At 33.7% G+C, this 19,984-nt stretch overlaps 1 protein-coding gene across 1 annotated transcript in view; it reads right to left on the bottom strand.

Moving 5' to 3' along the window:
* Window positions 1-19,984, bottom strand: part of LOC141495880 (uncharacterized) — a 120,649-nt gene that overhangs the window by 42,917 nt on the left and 57,748 nt on the right. The window contains exon 5 of the mRNA XM_074197728.1: window positions 1,969-2,096. Within this exon, the coding sequence (XP_074053829.1) occupies window positions 1,969-2,096 (128 nt within the window). The remainder of the gene's footprint in view (window positions 1-1,968; window positions 2,097-19,984) is intronic.

Here is a 19,984-nt window from a genome sequence, read left to right as displayed (position 1 = left end):
GAAGCAAATACATATCACCATAAAAAAGTGAAATAAATTATTCAACCTAAAGAATACTTACTCTAAGTGATCAAAAATCTGACCTAGTTAAGATCTAGTTGCTTCTCCAAAAGAAAGCATCAATAAAAAAATCTAGGGCAAAATAAATAGTATTTTAAAAAATTATAATCACTGAGAAGAATAAGTATGACCTTGAAACTTTTATAATTTAAACCAAGTAAACTACCAAAGCTAAGACTTTATAATTTCTAGTGACAAGGAAAATGGATAAAAGGCTTTTTTTAGACATTAGTTAAGAATATCTCTAGAATTAAGCAAGGGAGAGGATCATGTAATTCTAATGAATTTATCACTTAGGCAATCTCTAAAGAGGAGCTACGGAGAGTTATCTAGTTCTAATAAATTTATCATTTAAATAAACAATCTATATAAAGTACCTATTGGTCAATAATTGGCACACAATATCATTTCTCCATAATAATAATAATTATATAGTACATGCCATTAACAAAATATTTTACATATCAGAAGCCCTTGATTTTCGAATACAGTGTTTGAAATTCTGTATTTTCTCTAGGCAAAACCAGTAATCCTTCCTTTTCTCTATATTAAGACTTTTTTATTGTAATTTTCATTTCAGAATTCTTAAAAACACATATGTTCTGTAAAAAAATTTTGTTGGCATATTTGTAGCTTTATCACACTCATAAATTTATCTCCTTCCCTCCAAAATGGACTATCCATTATAAAAAAGAAAAGCAATGATCTGTTCAAGGTCAATATTAATCAGTCTTTTAAAGGATCACATGTGTTTCTCAAGTGCATGGCTTACTTTTATCAGTTCAAATTTCAAGGTCTACAAAAGTATTATCAAACTCAAATCACATTTAAAAAAGTCTATTACTAATCTATTTTTAAACATTATCTTTATCTTTTTTCTCAAAAGATTTGTTAATTTTATTAAATATTCTTTCAAACAAAAGTACAAAGGTCTGTATAAGAATTAGTTGGGAATAAGCATGACCAAAAACAAGACCGAGGTTGGAGAACACTGTTCTAAAATAATGTTTACAAGCAGTCTTCCTTTTATTATGATAATTATCTATATTAAAGTATAAGTAGGATAAAACAGAGCACTGTTGACTTCAGGTAAAGAAAACAGTTGTGACAAATGGGATAAACCATCATCATAAAACTTAACAGGGAAAAAATATCTCTAGAAAGGCACAGAGATAATGCTATTAAAATAAGGCTATCAAATGCTAGCAAAACAGCCAACAGCTGAGTAGGCCATAATATCAATATTTTTCTGATTACTAATTTCTTTACTTAGAATATTTTTGAATGGAAAACTGTCTTTTCCAAACTTCAAGGGATTCTCTCTGATGTTGCAGACTGTAATCCACCCATACCTACTCACATTCACACAGGCAAAACAACCTAACTCCTGTCACATTATTTTGATACAGGACACATTTCTAGACAGGGAACCAGATATCTAAATAAGGAACTCATAATTCTGTGCTCATCTGTAATTCTGTAATCTGTAATACCATTCTATAATTGAATTCTCAATGAAAACCAAATCACCAGAAGTTAGTTATCTTGCCAGATATATTGTCAATTAATTGATATTTTGACTTATGAATATCTTATATTTGATCTGAATAAAAGAATTTCCAGAGATTGATCGAGTTTAGGAAAATTAATAATAACAATTCCTCACATTTGTATAGTGAGTAACGATATATATTCTCATTATATCACCATAAGACATAAAGATAAAATAATCTGGAATCATCCTAAGATCATGTGAGCTGGGACAAATACCCTATGAAGCCTGAATAGGGAGTTTCATTTTTCTATAATTAAATCACAAGACAGTTTAAGACAATTGTATCACAATTAGTAACTTCAGTTTAAAAAAAGGATAAAACAGAGAAGCAATGTAAACATGAAAAAACAAACCAGTTTATCACTCCATTGATGTGATGTGTTGCTATGTGATCTTTTGAAAGTGTAGAAGTTCCATTGATGGGGTGTAAGGATGAAGTTGGGTACACAGAACTTCCCAAAGATTGCATAAGTTGAGGATTCTGTAAAAGAAAAATTAAAATGTGACAAGATTTTTGTAGTCACTTCCTACCTTTCTACCAGAAAAGACCCCTAACTGGATTATCAATAAGCCATGTTCTTTCTTTTCTCCTAAAAGTTACGTTGATAAGCTAAAGAATCATTTGTTGGAACATTAATAATAACAGTACCACTACTAAGGTCTATATAGCATTATAAGTCAACCATTGCTTTACAAATATCATCATATTTGACTCTCTATAATAACACTGAAAGATAAGTTCTATTATTAGACCCATTTTACAAATGAGGAAACCAAGGCAAACGTGATTTTCCCAGGGTTACACAGTGTCTAAGTATCTGAGGGTGGAGTTGCACTGAGGTCTTCCCAACTCCAGGTCCAGTCTCTATTCGATGCATTACCAGCTAGCTGCTTCTGGAAGGTATCTGTTATTCTAAAAAGGAGCAGTTATGAAAAAAATGAAGACAAAGAAGTTTCTAGATCATTTTGTTAAAAAAAAATCCACAGAATAGTCAGAAAAAAAATCAGTCAAGCAGGAGAGCATTGAAAGCTATAATTTAACAAAGCTGAGCCTTCTCTTCCAGGGAAAAAGATGGACATTTAATGAAATGGAAGAATTCCAAACATTTCTGATGAAAATACCAGAGCTAAACAGAAAATCTGGACATCAAACAGGAGGTTCAAGAAATACAAGAGAAGGTAAAAAAAGGGGGGGGGGGGCAGTAAAAGGTAAAAAAGATGCTATCCAATAAGTTGAAACTGGCTACATCCCAGTATGGGGAAAAGATTCTCATAAATCTTGAGAAATGTAACTCTAACAGAGAGAATATACATAGCCAGAAATTATGGACATTCATGACCTATCCTGCTATCTAATGGGATGTAACTGGCTTTAACCCCACTTGGGAGAAAGACTCTAATAACTCTCGGGAATTTTGACTCTATTCGATAGAATATACTGAACTAGAAGGGACAGACACTCCGAATTTTCCATGACTTAGATAGAATGATCTAAAAAACACTACCTCCTTAAAAAGGGGGACAGGAAAGAGACAGGAGGAGGGAGGGGATTGGATGGGGTAAATCTCATTACACTAAGAGGTACAAAAAAACCTAAGGTAATAGTGGGGAAGAAGGGAGCAGAGGAGAAACACCTGAATCTTCTTCTCATCAGACTTGCTTAAAGTCAACCTACACATACTCAGTTAACTTATAAAACATCTAACCTTTCAAGGATTAAAAGGGGAAAAGGGGAGGGGGGACGGAGAAAGGGAAGGGGAGGGGGGAAAGGGGAATAACAAAAGAAAGGGAAGGGAAAAGGGGAAAAAAGAGGAGGGCAAACACACTGAAGGGGGTGGTATTCAGAAACAAAATACTGGGGAATATGGATAAGGGGGAAGGGGGAAAAATACAAACAGAGGGAAGATTGCACAGAGGGCAATAAAGAATTAGTAATCATAACTTTGAATGTGAATGGGATGAACTCTCCCTTTAAATGTAAGCCAATAGCAGAGTGGATTAAAAATCAGAATCCTACAATATGTTGCTTACAAGAAAATCATTTGAAGCAGAGAGATATATATAAAGTAAAGGTAAAAGGTTGGAGCAAAATATATTTTGCTTCAACTGAAATAAAAAAAAGCCGGGGTAGCAATCCTTATCTCAGACAAAGCAGCAGCAAAAATAGATAGCGTTAAAAGAGATAAAGAAGGAAACTTTATCCTCCTAAAAGGTACCATAGACAATAAAGTCATTTCAATACTGAATACATATGCACCCAGTGGGACAGCACACAAATTCTTAGAGGAGAAGCTGAAAGAATTACAGGAAGACATTGACAGCAAAACTCTACTAGTGGGAAACCTCAACCTTCCTCTATCAGATCTAGATAAATCGAATCATAAACTAAACAAGAAAGAAGTTAAGGAGGTAAATAGATTGTTAGAAAAATTAGATATAGTAGACTTATGGAGGAAACTGAATGGGGATAGAAATGAATATACTTTTTTCTCTGCAGTACATGGAACTTATACAAAAATTGACCATGTACTAGGACATAAAAACCTAATGATCAACTGCAGAAAGGCAAAAATAGTGAATACATCTTTCTCAGATCACAATGCAATACAAGTCATATGCAATACTGGGCCAAGGAGATATAGACCCAGAACAAATTGGAAACTGAATAACCTCCTTTTCAAAAATGAGTGGACCAAAAAACAAATTATAGAAAGAATTAACCATTTATCCTAGATAATGACAATAAGGAAACAACCTATGGGATTCATTCAAAGCAACTCTCAGGGGATATATTATAGTTCTAAAGTGCTTACATGAATAAATTGGAGAAAGAGAAAATCAATGAAATAAACATGCAACTAAAAAAATTAGAGAAAGAACAAATCAAAAATCCCCAATTAAATACCAAACTAGAAATTCTAAAAATTAAAGGTTAAATTAATAAAATTGAAAGCAAAAAAAAATTATTGAGTTAATAAATAAAACCAAAAGTTGGTATTATGAAAAAAACCAATAAAATTGATAAACCTCTGGTCAATTTGATTAAAAAAATAAAGAAGAAAACCAAATTGCTAGTATCATAAATGAAAAAGGTGAACTCACCACCAATGAGGAAGAAATTAAAGTAATAATTTGAAATTATTTTGCCCAAATCTATGCCAATAAATTTGATAATCTAAGTGAAATGGATGAATATTTACAAAAATATAAGTTGCCCAGGTTAAATGAAGAAGAGATTAGATACTTAAACAACCCTATCTCAGAAAAAGAAATTCAACAAGCCATCATTGAACTCCCTAAAAAAAATCTCCAGGGCCTGATGGATTCACAAGTGAATTCTACCAAACATTTAAGGAACAATTGGTTCCAATTTTATATAAACTCTTTGGAAAAATAGGGAAAGATGAACTCTGCCTAACTCTTCCTATGAAACCAATATGGTGCTGTTACTTAAACGAGGAAGAGTTAAAACAGAGAAAGAAAATTATAGACCTATTTTTCCCTGATGAATATAGATGAAAAATCTTAAATAAAATCTTAGCAAAATGATTACAACAAGTTATCACCAGGAAAATACATTATGATCAAGTAGGATTTATTCCAGGAATGCTGGGTTGCTTCAATATTAGGAAAACTGTTAGTATACTCAATTATATCAACAATAAATCTATCAGAAATCATATGATCATATCAATAGGTGTTGAAAAACTTTTGACAAAATACAGCATCCATTCCTATTAAAAACACTAGAGAGTGTAGGAATCAATGGACTGTTCCTTAGAATAATTAGCAGTATCTATCTGACACCATCAACAACCATTATATTCAATGGGGAGAGGCTAGAGGCATTCCCAATAAGATCAGGGGTGAAACAAAGGTGCCCATTATCACCACCACTATTCAATATTGTATTAGAAATGTTAGCTTCAGCAATTAGAGAAGAAAAAGCAATTGAAGGAATTAGAATTGGGAAGGAAGAGACAAAACTCTCACTCTTTGCAGATGGCATGATGGTCTACCTAGAGAATCCCTAGAAATCATCCAAAAAACTACTGGAAACAATTAGCAATTTTAGCAAAGTTGCAGGTTATAAAATAAACCCTCATAAATCCTCAACTTTTCTTTATGTGTCTAGCAAGATACAGCAGGAAGAGATAGAAAGAGAAATCCCATTCAAAGTAACCTCAGACAATATAAAACATTTGGGAGTCTATTTGCCAAGACAGACTCAGAATTTTTTTGAAAACAATTATAAAACACTTCTCACACAAAGTAAATCAGATTTAAATAACTGGGCAAATATCAACTGTTCATGCACAGGTAGAGCTAATACAATAAAAATGACAATTCTACCAAAACTAAACTATCTATTTAGTGCCCTACACCAAGCAAAATTCCAAAAAATTACTTTAACAAGTTAGAAAAAATTGTAAGTAAATTCATATGGAGAAATAAAAAGTCAAGAATTGCCAGGAGCTTAATGGAAAAAAAGTGCAAAAGAAGGTGGCTTAGCTCTACCGGATCTAAAATCATATTATAAAGCATCAGTCACCAAAACTGTTTGGTATTGGCTAAGAAACAGAGTGGTGGACCAGTGCAATAGACTAGGTGTAAAAGCAGGAGATGATTATAGTAATCTGCTGTTTGATAAACCCAAAGAGTCCATCCATTGGGATAAAAACTCCCTCTTTGATAAAAACTGCTGGGATAATTGGAAGCTAGTATGGAAGAAACTTAGATTAGACCAACACCTCACACCCTTTACCAAGATAAGATCTAAATGGTTACAGGACTTAAGACATAAAAAAAACAATACTATAAGCAATTTAGAAGATCAAGGACTAGTCTACCTGTCAGATCTATGGAAAGGGGAGCAGTTTATGACTAAGGAGAGTTGGAGAACATCACCAAAAACCAATTAGATGATTTCGATTGCATTAAATTAAAAAGCTTTTGCACAGATAAAACCAATGTAACCAAGATCAAAAGAAATATAGTAAATTGGGAAACAATCTTTACAACTAATGATTCTGACAAAGGACTCATTTCTAAAATATACAGAGAACTTAAGTCATATTTTTAAAACAAAAAGCCATTCCCCAATTGACAAATGGTCAAAGGGTATGCAAAGGCAATTTACAGATGAGATCAAAGCAATCCATAGCCATATGAAAAAATGCTCTAAATCATTAATTATTAGAGAAATGCAAATTAAAGCTTCTCTGAGGTACCACCTCACACCTCTCAGATTGGCCAATATGACCAGAAAGGATAATGATCATTGTTGGAAGGGTTGTGGGAAATCTGGGACACTATTACACTGTTGGTGGAGCTGTGAACTTATCCAACCTTTCTGGAGGGCTATTTGGAACTATGCCCAAAGGGCAACAAAAATGTGTAGACCCTTTGACCCAGCAATACCACTACTGGGTTTATATCCTGAAGAGATGAAGAAAAAGGATAAAAACATTACTTGTACAAAAATATTTATAGCAGCCCTGTTTGTGGTGGCAAAGAATTGGAAATCAAGTAAATGTCCTTCAATTGGGGTATGACTTAGCAAACTGTGGTATACGTATGTCATGGAACACTATTGTTCTATTAGAAACCAGGAGGGATGGGATTTCAGGGAAACCTGGAGGCATTTGCATGAACTGATGCTGAGTGAGATGAGCAGAACTAGAAAAACACTGTACATCCTAACAGCAACATAGGGGCGATGATCAACCTTGAAGGAGTCACTCATGCCATCAGTGCAACAATCGGGAGCAATTTTGGGCTGTCTACAAAGGAGAGTGCCATCTGTATCCAGATAAGGAGCTGTGGAGTTTAAACAAAGTTCAAGGACTATTCCCTTTAATTTAGAAAAAAACAAATATCTTACTGTCTGATCTTAGAATCCTTGTCTCTTATTTAAGGATATGATTTCTCTCTCATCACACCCAATTTGGATCAAGGTACAATATGGAAACAAAGTAAAGACTGACAGATTGCTTTCAATGGATGGGGGGTGGGGGAGAGAAGTAAGATGGGGGAAAATTGTAAAACTCAAATAATATCTTTAGTAAAAATTACTAAAAATATAAATAAAAAAGGAATGTTTAAAAGTCAAAAAAAGAAAGTTATAATTTAAAAAGAAAAGATAAGCATATAGTTTTATATTATAATTTCATATGGAAACTTTTTTGTATTGTATAGTAAAATGCCATTGTATTTACATTCCGAATTAAGATTTTGAAAAAAAATTCAAATCAACTCCCCCATACGTTCTAGAAAACAGATCTCCATCAATAGTGAATTTTTCCGTCAAGATCTCCCCCCCAGTTAACTGCTACCCTCCAAATTCTACCTGCAGTGTTCTGGTCTGTTTCTGTGTTTATTAAAGCTTTCCATTTTTTTGGCAAGTGAAAGTGTCCATTTTATCTTTTATGATCACTTTCTTCTCTTTCTTGGTGAAGAATTCACTCCCTATCCAAAGTTGTTTTAAAAAAAAATTTATTTTCAAATCCAAATTCTCTCTGCCCTCTTACCCATTCTCCCACTTATTGAGAAGGCAAGAAATACCCATTTTACATATAAAGTCATACAAAACTTATTTTCACACTAGCAATGATGCAAAAAGCAATTTTTTTCTTTAATTAAGAAAAATAAAGTAGAAAAAAAGAAAAGCTTCAATCTATCTTCAATTCGTTACATCTCTTGGTGGTGGTCACAGTTGTAAAAGATATCTTCTTCCCTTCTTTTCTAATTTGTTTACAACAAAATTATATTCATATCAATGAATGATTCCAGGCTAACCATAATTATCTGGTGGAAGATAAAGGCCTAAAACTTAATTTCTCTCTGATTCATTTCAAGTTTAAATACTGATTTTCATGAAATACCGGTGTTCACTTGGTTTTTCCCCTTATCTAAGTACTAATAATCCAAGAAGAGCAAGCCTTCTTGACTTATTTGGGGGTGGGGGGAAGTATAAAGGCAACAGAACCTTACACATTACTGGAACATATGTCAATTTTTAGGGAAATACAGAATACTCTTGCCTTGTCCTCACAAGTGAGGTGTTCATGGATCTTTTTCCCTTATGGAACTCTATACGTGAAATGCTAACTCAGATTTTATTGGGGGATAAATAAATTGGATAAAGGTCTCACTTAATAATATATTTATAAATTCTATCTTCTATATCAAGCAATTTAATTCAGTTATATTTCTCAGAATGAGGTTAAAATTTACAATTACAAAATTTGAAGAACGAAATTTAGAGAGACATGTACATAATAAAAAAAAGTTATAGGACTAACAGAGATGATACATTAAATTAGAAGATAAATTTTTGTTGGTTTTGCTACCAGTTTTTTAAGGAGGTCTGAATAATTCTGCCGAATGGGTAGGAAACAGCTTAATGGACTATAATCTTAAATCTATATTTTACTCTATTGAATAAAATATTTTAGAAGTCAACAAGATGGGTTAGCTAAGTGGTACAGTGGATAGAGGATCAGCCCTAGAGTCAGGAGGACCTGAGTCAAAATCCAGTCTCAGACCCTTAATAATTACCTAGCTGTGTGACCTTGGGCAAGTCACTTAATCCCATTGCCTTGCAAAACAAAAACAAAGAAGTCAACAAGACAAAACTGTAAGATTATGTGTCTTTAAGTTGATATTGTCATGGTAAAGAAAGGTGTTATCCCAACCTAAGAAAGCAGGTAATCTGATATAAGGTTATACATTCACAGTCATGTTACACTTATTTTTATATTAATCATGCTGTGAAAGAAGAATCAGAAAAAGGAAAGACCAGAGAAAGAAAAAACCCCAAAACTAAATTAAGACAGTATGCTTTCCGACCCTGTGCATGTGGATGGCATTTTCAATCACAAGTATTTTAGAACTATCTTTGATCACCATATCACTAAGAACTAAGTCTATCATAGTTGATCATCATACAATGTTGCTGTTAAGGTGTACAATGTTCACCTCATTTCACTCAGCACCAGTTTGTGTTTCCAGGTTTTTCTGAAATCTGCCAGTTTATTATTTCTTACTGAATAATAATACTCCATTACCACAACTTGCTCAGCCATTTCCCAATTGATTGAGCATACCCTCAATTTCCAATTCTTTGCCACAACAAAAAAGCTGCTATGAATATTATTGAACATGTAGGTCTTTTGACCTTCATGATTTCCTTTGAATACAGACCTGGTAGTGGTATTTATTTCTGGATATTCAGAGTTTTATAGCTCTTTGGGAACAATTCCAAATCGTTCTCCAGAATGAATGGATCTATTTACACCTCCAACAGTACCTTAGTGTCCCCTACTAATACTTTTTACCAAACATACTTGGATGTATGCATAAAAAAATTGTAGCAGAAGGAAATATAAGCCTTTAAATAAGTGTTAATCTTTTGGGGGGGTCGGTGGGGTGGTTTAGCACCAAATTTCCCCTTATCTGTCCTGTCAATCAATTTTTTCAGTGCACTCATAATTCTGTCACCTCAGGCATAGATCTCCATGTAGTTGGTCTCATCTGGCTACTTTTTGATTTTCTTCAGGCTGTTTTAGTGCTTCCTTTATCTACTCTTTTTTTTAGTTTTTTTTTTGCAAGGCAATGGGGTTAAGTGGCTTGCCCAAGGCCACACAGCTAGGTAATTATTAAGTGTCTGAGCCCAGATTTGAACCCAGGTACTCCTGACTCCAAGGCCGGTGCTTTATCCATTACACCACCTAGCCGCCCCCATCCTTTATCTACTCTTAAAAATTCATCTAAGACTATAATAGTAGAGTCCAAGAATGGTGATTTAACTACCCCTTGATGGTAAGAAATGTTTGAATATTTTTTTTTTATTTTTCTTCTATTTGCAGTCCTATTTTTAGATTTTAATGTCCCTGAGATGACTATGATCAAGTCTCTTATGAAACATTAGGTTCCTTTTTCAATTTTTTTAAGGCAATACTACTTCCATTCTATATACAGATGGTATATAAAATCACATTATTTTCAAAGTGGTCTTTTTGAAAAAGCATAAACAGTGAATTCACTGATAAATTGGAAATTTACTGACTCAATGGAATAAAAGTCAATGGAATAAAATGGAAATTCACTGAATAAATAACAGTCTTGAAAGAAAGAAACAGCAAACAAGTGATTATTGATATAATATGAAGTCATAAGAATAAAAATTAGATACAATTAAGATAACTTCATCCTTATTCATTTAAACAAAGTATTAATAAAAGGTTTTGTAGGAGAACCAACTAAGCAAAATTATCAAGAAAGTTTTTGAGGATGAGCAAGGAAGACCATCACCCAAATGGAAGAAAAAAGGAAAACATCTACAATGGGAAATGGACAGAAGAAAGGACATGGACACAAACTTTACTGAATTCACATGTAAATTTAACTGATGTAAAGCTATTGTTATTGGATCAGAAGACACAAATACAGTGAATGAAATAATACTTTTTTTTTCTAGGTTTTTGTAAGGCAAATGGGGTTAAGTGGCTTGCCCAAGGCCACACAGCTAGGTAATTATTAAGTGTCTGAAACCGGATTTGAACCCAGGTACTCCTGACTCCAGGGCTGGTGTTTTATCCACTGTGCCACCTAGCCGCCCCAAATGAAATAATTCTTTCTCTCAAGGAACTTACATTCTGATAATTAAGACTAGTACATATTAGTTATATTCAGAGAAAAGAGAAAAAATGCAAACCAAGTAAACTACATGAGAATTTGAAAGGGAGAATGCTAATAATTGAGGGAAATAGATGAATGAGAAACAGAAATGGCACCTTGTAAAGAAAGGATGTTTTTTTTTTACCTTTTTTGGCAAATGTGGGGAAGAAGTACATCCTAGGCACTGGAAGACAAGTTACTACAAAGACAAGAAGATAGGAGAGGGGATGAGAAATGGAGAGAGAAAATCAGTTTGTGGATTATGAGAGGCAGATTAGTATCCAATGAGTCTGGCAAAAGAAACTGGGGAGAGGCTCAAGGGACCTTTAAAAGCTAAATAGTTTTTATTTGATCTGCGAGGCAAAAGGAACAATGTTTTTTGTTGTTTTTTTTTTTGAGCAGGGAAATCAAAAAAGAAAATCACTTGGGCAGAATTGTGTAGGAGAGACTGAAATTTGGGGAGACGAAGCACATCAACTAATTAGAAGGCTGTTGAAATAAACTAAAGTGGCATATATATTATGTAGTTGGGTAACATGGTTCTGAGATTCTGGGAGAGATGTTAAGGTAGAATTCGCAAGATGTGGCAACTGACTAAATACACTAAATATACTAAATATAAAAGAGTGAGATAATGTAAGGAGGTAAAAAGATAACACAAAATTTCAAACAAACTTGGGAGATTGGAATTATAGCAACATTTTGACAGAAAGAAAAAAGTTTGGAATAGGGGTGGAGCTAGGGGTGAAAGATAACTACTTTTGTTTGTGTTGAATCTAAACATGTTTCCAAGGCATCCACATGTTTCCAAGGCATCCAGTCTGATCTCACAGGCAACTGGTGATGGGGAGAACAAGAGCTGGGGTTGAAGCTCATGGGAAAGATTAGGGCTGGTTATAGAGACTTGGGAATAATTGGAATAGAGATAATAATTGAACCCATGGGAGTTGAAAGATACATCAGCAAGAACCAAAGTGTATTGAACACTAGAGTGCCTTACGGAAGCAAGGGATCCAAAGTGGGATACAGTATTAATGATGCATGAAGAAAGGAGCCTGAGAAGCAAAAAATAGGCAAGAGAACCAGGGGAGGAAGAGTAGTGTCATGAAAACTCAGAACAAATAAAGTATCCAGAAGAAGTTAATAAAATGAAGTAGACAGGGAGAGAGAGATGAGAATTGAGTAAAAAGCCATTAAGATCTGGCAATATAGAGATCATTATAACTTTGGATAAAGCAGTTTCAGTTAAGTGACAAGGTCACAAGTTATTCAACAAAGGGCTGAGGAATTAGTGGGAGAGAAGATGGCTGAGGAGGAAGGAGATGTAGGACACTTCGGTCTTGTGGTATTTTTAGTTTTAATCGGGAAGCAATTTGGTCATATTTCAAAACAGCAGGGAAGGAAATCAGTAGATAGAGACTGAAGATTTGAGAAATAAAGAAAAATCATTGAAGCTGTGATTTACTGGAAAATATAAGAGGAAATGGGATAAAAAAACAAGCAAATAAATGTATAGTGCTTAAAAATCCTGGAAAAATTTGACTTGCTTGTGTAGCAGAGAAAGATGGCCTCCAGAGTAAATATCATTAAAGACTGTAAATTCATTTACAGAAAGAAGTAGCAGAAATAAAACTAGTTTAAAGAAAATTTGATAAAACAATTCAAGTAAAGTCAAGCCAAATTAATTTAGGAACAAAAATGGAAAGTAGTATTGCCTTAAAAAAATTGAAAAAGGAACCTAATGTTTCATAAGAGACTTGATCATAGTCATCTCAGGGACATTAAAATCTAAAAATAGGACTGCAAATAGAAGAAAAATAAAAAAAAATATTCAAACATTTCTTACCATCAAGGGGTAGTTAAATTTTAAAATGGAAAGACAACATTAGAAAAATGGAAAATATGGGCAAAGATATTTTTACATAAAACTTTTTAATACTATTAAGGACAATGAAGTTAACTACATTTAAACTTTAAACATCAGAATCCTATATAGGAGGTTAAAAAAATTTCTTAAAGACAATAAAGATGGGAGGCAAAGTCAAGATGGTAAAGGCAAGAGAATAAAGATGGAAAAGAAAGCTGCATTAGACCAAGTGCACATGGGGGGAATATGAGCTATAATACATTTATTTCTTAAGTCTCATGGGAAAAGAAGAATAGTACTAGACATCTTTCAAGGACTCTAGTCTTTTTGGATTAACTCATAAATTAATATAAATTGAGAAGAGAATCTAAAAGTTCTCTACCAAGGCCTCTAGAGGACATTAAGTATGGAAGCAACACTGTAAAAGTGACAGTTAAAAGAATGGACAAGGATTATATTCTCACTGGATATGGATAGCTAATATCCTTTATACTTTTGATTAAGATGATATGTTTTTCTGATTCTTAAAAAAAAGGTGCAGCACTTAGATGAAAAATTCAGATAGAGTTATAAATCTTTAAGTAAGACTATAAATTAAAATCTGAACTTTTCATTTGGGACTCCTTACCCATTGGATTTTTCAAAAAATATATAATTCATGGTTTGTTTTCCATTCTTAAACTTAACATTGAAAGTTGTTCACACATATATAAATAACATTATAGTTTCGTGTACACTTTTTGCTATCTGTCATTACTTAAAGTGTCCAATGGTGAAAAGAGAAAGAAAAATAATCACCTTGTTTAAAGTTAAAGTTGGTTATACTTGAGCTGTAGTACATGATTTCTCCCCCTACCTCCCTAGACAAGGAAGCAACATAGAAAGACAATATGCAGAGATTAATATAATATGACCTTGTATACGGAGGACCCTCTGAATGACTCAAGATTAGGACTAACCTTCTGAAAGAATAAGCAATTTCTTTATTTCTACAAAAGAAGACTACAGAATAAAAGCTTCATTTTCATTCTAGCCCTTTCAGGACTTAGACCTACTACTTCTACCCTGACCCAAGCTATTACTTTGCCCCACTCCCCAAAGTGGTTAACTTTATTATAAACTAATGACTGCACAATTCCTGAAATGGAGGCAAATGAAAATGTCTTTAAGCACACACAGCCAAGTTCCTAAGTCCAAGTTAGTGTTTTATGTAGAATAGGTAAGTGGCTATTCCCATTTAGTTTTTAATGAGAAATCTAGCACCATCTGAGTAATTATCCTTATAATTTCTGTAAGAAAATTCACTTACAGAAACAAATTTATGGTCAATTCAGCAAGATTTGTATATATCAAGAACTGGGAAGCAAAACAATTATTTTTTTAATTTATTTTTATTAAAGATATTATTTGAGTTTTACAATTTCCCCCCCCAATCTTACTCCCCCCCCCATGGAAAGCAATCTGTCAGTCTTTACTTTTAGTTTCCATGTTGTACCTTGATCCAAATTGGGTGTGATGAGAGAGAAATCATATCCTAAAAGAAGAGACAAGTCTAAAAGGTAACAAGATCAGACAATAAGATATGTTTTTTTCTAAATTAAAGGGAATAGTCCTTGAACTTTGTTCAAACTCCACAGCTCCTTATCTGGATACAGATGGCATTCTCCTTTGCAGACAGCCCAAAATTGTTCCCGATTGTTGCACTGATGGAATGAGCAAGTCCTTCAAGGTTGATCATCACTCCCATGTTGCTGTTAGTGTGTACAGTGTTTTTCTGGTTCTGCTCATCTCACTCGGCATCAGTTCATGCAAATCCCTCCAGGCTTCCCTGAAATCCCGTCCCTCCTGGTTTCTAATAGAACAATAGTGTTCCATGACATACATATACCACAGTTTGCTAAGCCATTCCCCAATTGAAGGAAAGCAAAACAATTATATGAAACTTTCAGCAGTCCAACATTGAACTTGCTTTCCTTCTACCAATATTTGGAACTCTGTTAATGGTTATAACTTCTAATATATATATATATATATGTATATATATATATATATATACATATATATATATATATGTATATATATATATATATGTATATATATATATATATATAGCTAGAATTTGAATATAGTTAATTCCTAGAGAATTTTCATGCTAGAATAAACTCATGCTTGAAAAGTGTATCAAATATAACATAGAAAAAGCATGAGAAAGCAATGGCTATTCATTCACATGGCTGATGGTAGAATTGTGAACTAATACAACTATGTTGAAAAGACTACAACACTACTTTTTGTAGTAGTAAAGAACTGGAAATTGAGTTGATGACCATCAATTGGGGAATGGTTAACAAATTGTGATATATGAAAGCCATGAAATACTATTTTCCTATAAGAAAAAAAACATGAGCAGGTGGATTTCTGAAAAACCTGTAAATACTTACATGAAAAGATGCCAAAGGAAGTGAGCAGAACAAAAAGAACATTGTACACTATGATAAGACTCAGTGATTCTCAGTGATACAATAAAGACAATTCTAAAAGACTTGTGAAGGAAAATACCATCCACATTCAGAAAAAGAACTACGTAGTTTGAATGCAGATCAAAGCTTACTATTTTTATTTTTAAATTTTTTTATGCTTTTTCTTTCTCATGCATTTTTCCTTTTATTCTAAATCTTCATTTACAAGATTAATATGAAAATATATTTAATACAGTTGTAGAATCTATATCAAATCACTCATTTTCAAAATGCTGAAAAATATCTTTACATATATTTAGGAAAATAATTTTTTAAAGGATCTGCATGTTAATCAGTTTTATATTTCCAAATTCTTCAAGATCAGAACTTCTAGTATATCACAAATTTAGAAAGTATAAGGGAAAGTGGGGAATGAGAGGGGAAAGACATTTGCTTTTTGGTTCAATCTACAATAAATTTTAAAATTATATTTTACCTATTTTTCTTTTAATATGATTGTTGCCCCAAGTAAACAACAAAAGAAAATCAAATATGCATTATAAAACATGATAAATTCCTTCAATCACTGTTCAAGAATTTGTCTCATTCTGAATTCTAAGCCCATCAATTTTCTGCCAGAAAAGATGTGATTCATCTTCAGTTTTACATTTTACAGTCCAATAACATTCCATTATATTTATGACATAATTTCTTTAGCCAATAAGGGGCACTATTTTTAAGTTCTAGTTTTTTGCCACAAAAAAAAAAAGTTTCTCCAAGTTTTGTCAGTTAAGATTTATTCAGTGTCTTTAGCTACTATCTAGTTACTGAGGATACCAAGACAAAGGTCACAACAACTTGATCCCATCTCCTCCAAGCTACTTCAGTTGATCATCACTATCATCAATCTCATTTTCACACTTATCTTCAATTTCTCCTTATCTACTAGCTCCTTTATTGATTTCTCTTATTCTTAACCAAAGTCTTTGAGTTCCAGAGTGAGTATAGTAGCAAAGCTGGAAAAAAATAGACCATTTGTCAACTAGTATGAGGGGAACTATAGTTCCATACATTGAATGAACACTTGTTGCCTAGCATGTGGGATATATCTGCTTAGACGGGTATTCTTAGGTGCAGTTTTGGAATTTTACTTGAATGTTGCTAAGTCAAAGCCTAGCCCTAATACTGCAGGGCTTAAATGTCTTGGTAAACTGGGAAAGAAAGACCTTTATCTAAAATAAAAGGCTAGAGTCTTCCATTGCATCCAGGTTGCACCAGTCAATCTTTTCCTGCTTTATCAGGTCACTGTCACTGGGTGCAGATGGTTCTGAAAGAGATGATGAGAATGGTATCTTTGCACAGCGGCCCTCACTTGAATCCAATTACTTATTTGATAATCTTCGAGAATGAAGGACAACAATAAAACACCTTCACCTGTTATACACCTATCCTTGCTAACTTCCTCTCACTAGAGTAAAAACTCTGGAATTGATCCTCTTCCTCAATTTTCCTCTACTGACCCCTGCAATCTGTGACCTTGCTGATTTCTTCTCTTACTGCTATCTTCCCTCCATTTGTGTTTTCTCACTCTCACTCAAACTTCACCTAGCCTATTCTTAAAGTGGTTACTGCTTTTCTAGGAGTTTTAACCTGTTTATTTGTAATAATTTGCTATAATAAAATCCTAAGCAGTTTTAACATCCCAGAGAGCAAGCAAATTCTTTTGCTTTTCAGTGGTCCCCAAATTCCTATGCTTATCTGGTGACCCCAAAAATCCCATGGCAGTATTAGGAGCTATGAGATGAAACTCATGGTCACCTGCAGTGACTGGATGTCACGTATTTTCAGACTTTAAGGTAATGATACATTTTGGCTGAGTTTTTTGGTTTCTGTCTTTTCTCTTAGAAAAGATTGTGTTTTATAAAAAGAGTCAAGGAAAGAGATTGGAGGAAATTATGTGTGTTAAAAAAAAGACATTTATTTTTTAAATGAAAGAATTAAAGGGTCAGCTTCCTGTGCGACATCCCTTTTTTGAGAAGAGATAAAAGTCAGTTGTGTGGTGCCTGTTTGTATCCTAGTTCTCTTCTTTCCAGTCTCTGACCTGGGAATGCCCTTGAAATCAGGACCATGCTAATCCTACCTGGCTTTGTTGATTCTGTACTAAGCCTGGCAGTCCTGTTCCTTGAGTCTTGGCTGTTATCCCAGCTTTGGTCCTGTTCATGTTGCTGATTCTAGCACTTCATTTATTGCATTTCACCCTCTTTCAACTGCATCTATCTTTATGGAGTCTGGACAACTCTATCCTGGCTGGTGCTGCAAATGTTGTACTTTGTAGTAACTGAACTCCACCCTGGGTCTGAGCTATTTGTATTAAAGAGTCAGTTAAGGTCATGAAAAATTCTAATTTTTTTAGTTGATCATATGGCAACTTAATACCTATTTCTATCTTTTATGAAGAATTCCATTACATCTTTAATGAATTATGGCGATTAGATCAAGATTTAGGAGAATTGGGAAGTCAAAGGTTAATTTTTTAACATTAAAATATTAATGAAGATGATTGTACATGTACAACCTATACCAGGGGACAGGAGAAGGGGATTGGGAGGGTGGTAGAAAAATGTGGAACTCCAAAGTTTGCAAAAGGACAAGTGTTGAGAGCTATCTTTGCATGTGATTAATAAAAAAAATGTTTGGAGTTATAAAAAATAAATTAAAAATATTAATAAAGATTCCAAAGAATGTTATTATTTTTCTCAAGCAACTGCATGATAGTGATGCTCCCCCCTTGACAGCTAATCTTACAGGAACTTCTATGAACCAATAATTTCATTAATGTGAACATTTCTGATATAGTTGTATTTTCTTATTCAACAAACTCCTTGACCATGTCCTTGAATAAATTCTTTGTACAAGCTCTAGCCAAGCATTGTAAGCTTTTTTCTAAGTCTTTTAATAAGTCAATGATATTGATGCAGACAATCATGTGAGAATTATGAATGTAGCAGAAACAAATTCTGTAATTTTTCGATGCTGTTAAAATTTTGTTAATTGTGGAAGACTATTTGCTCCTGAGATGGAAACTGACCCCTGTTGTTTGCATTCTATCTCCCATTTTCCCCTTTGCCTAACCTTGGCCATAGATGCTGGCATGACAGGAAATGACATGCTGAATTTGGAGGTTGCACATCTTGGGACAGGAAGGACCGGTACATAGCTTGCCATTGGAAGATAAGTGGCCCAACACTCAAGTGCCACCCCTTGTCCAACCTACTACAGAAGGTTATTTTACAGGAAGCACCATCCCTTCTTGTTCTTCTTCTTTAACTCTAACTTCCATCCAGCATCATGGGTTTTTCTCACACTCTTTCTTAGGCCACTTAAGAGTAGCATGGGCCTCTCCAATGCCACATGACCAGACTAAGCCAAGCCTCATGGTTACCTGCCCTTCAAACCTGACCTAGCCTGTTTGCAAAGTGTTTACTGCTTTTTTAGGAATTTTTTTATACTTTATTTGTAATAAAATCCTGCAGTTTTAAAATACCAAAGGGAGCACACAAATTCTTTCACTTTTCAGTGGCCTTAGATCTTCTATCTTCTATCTCTGCAATTCAGCAGCAATGATATCATCAGTAATGTCTATTAGTAACTTCTGCTTTGGTTACTATTGGGATTATCTTTACATAGGGATATGCAAAGGCCAAAACAATTTGGGACACAATCAACTTCTTCACAAATTAAAGAAGTCCTTAATCTCCCTAGCTCAGTCAAAGTACCTCGAATTCTATTTTCTGAAATGCCTTCTGTCCTACATTCATCTCTTGGAATTCCTAACTCCCTTCAAAGATCAATTTAAAAGTCACTTTCTCCAAGAAGCATTTTCTGATTACCCAGTTGTTAATGCCTCCTTCATCACTGTTTATTTATTTTAAAAACACGTGATTCACTATCTCTGTACATAATATATCCCCCCTATTAAGTGGCTCATTTTTATTTTTGCATCAACAATATCACATAGTGCCTTGCTTAAAATAGGTTCTTAATACTTATTAGTTAACTTGCTGAAAGACACAGACAGCTAATAAATGCTGGAGGAGCTACCTGAAAACAGACCTTACTGACTCCAAATTCACAGATTATGCCTAATGCCTTTATCATGGTATTTCTTTAATGATTTTTTTTAAAATAAAACTATAGCTTCAAGGGAACTGTGAAGCATGCAAGTACCTAGAGGAACCTAAAACTCCACAAACACTCCAGTTAATCTCTAAAAATGTACCAGAAGGAAAAATGCTAAAGAAAACTTAAAGAGAATCAGCCATAAACTTCCCTATACAGCCCAGGACTTCACAAAGTAACAGC

Source organism: Macrotis lagotis, chromosome 8 (assembly GCF_037893015.1).
Source record: "Macrotis lagotis isolate mMagLag1 chromosome 8, bilby.v1.9.chrom.fasta, whole genome shotgun sequence".
Taxonomy (NCBI): domain Eukaryota; kingdom Metazoa; phylum Chordata; class Mammalia; order Peramelemorphia; family Peramelidae; genus Macrotis; species Macrotis lagotis.
Note: the sequence above shows the minus strand (reverse complement) of the source record. Positions and strands in the feature narration are given on the sequence as shown.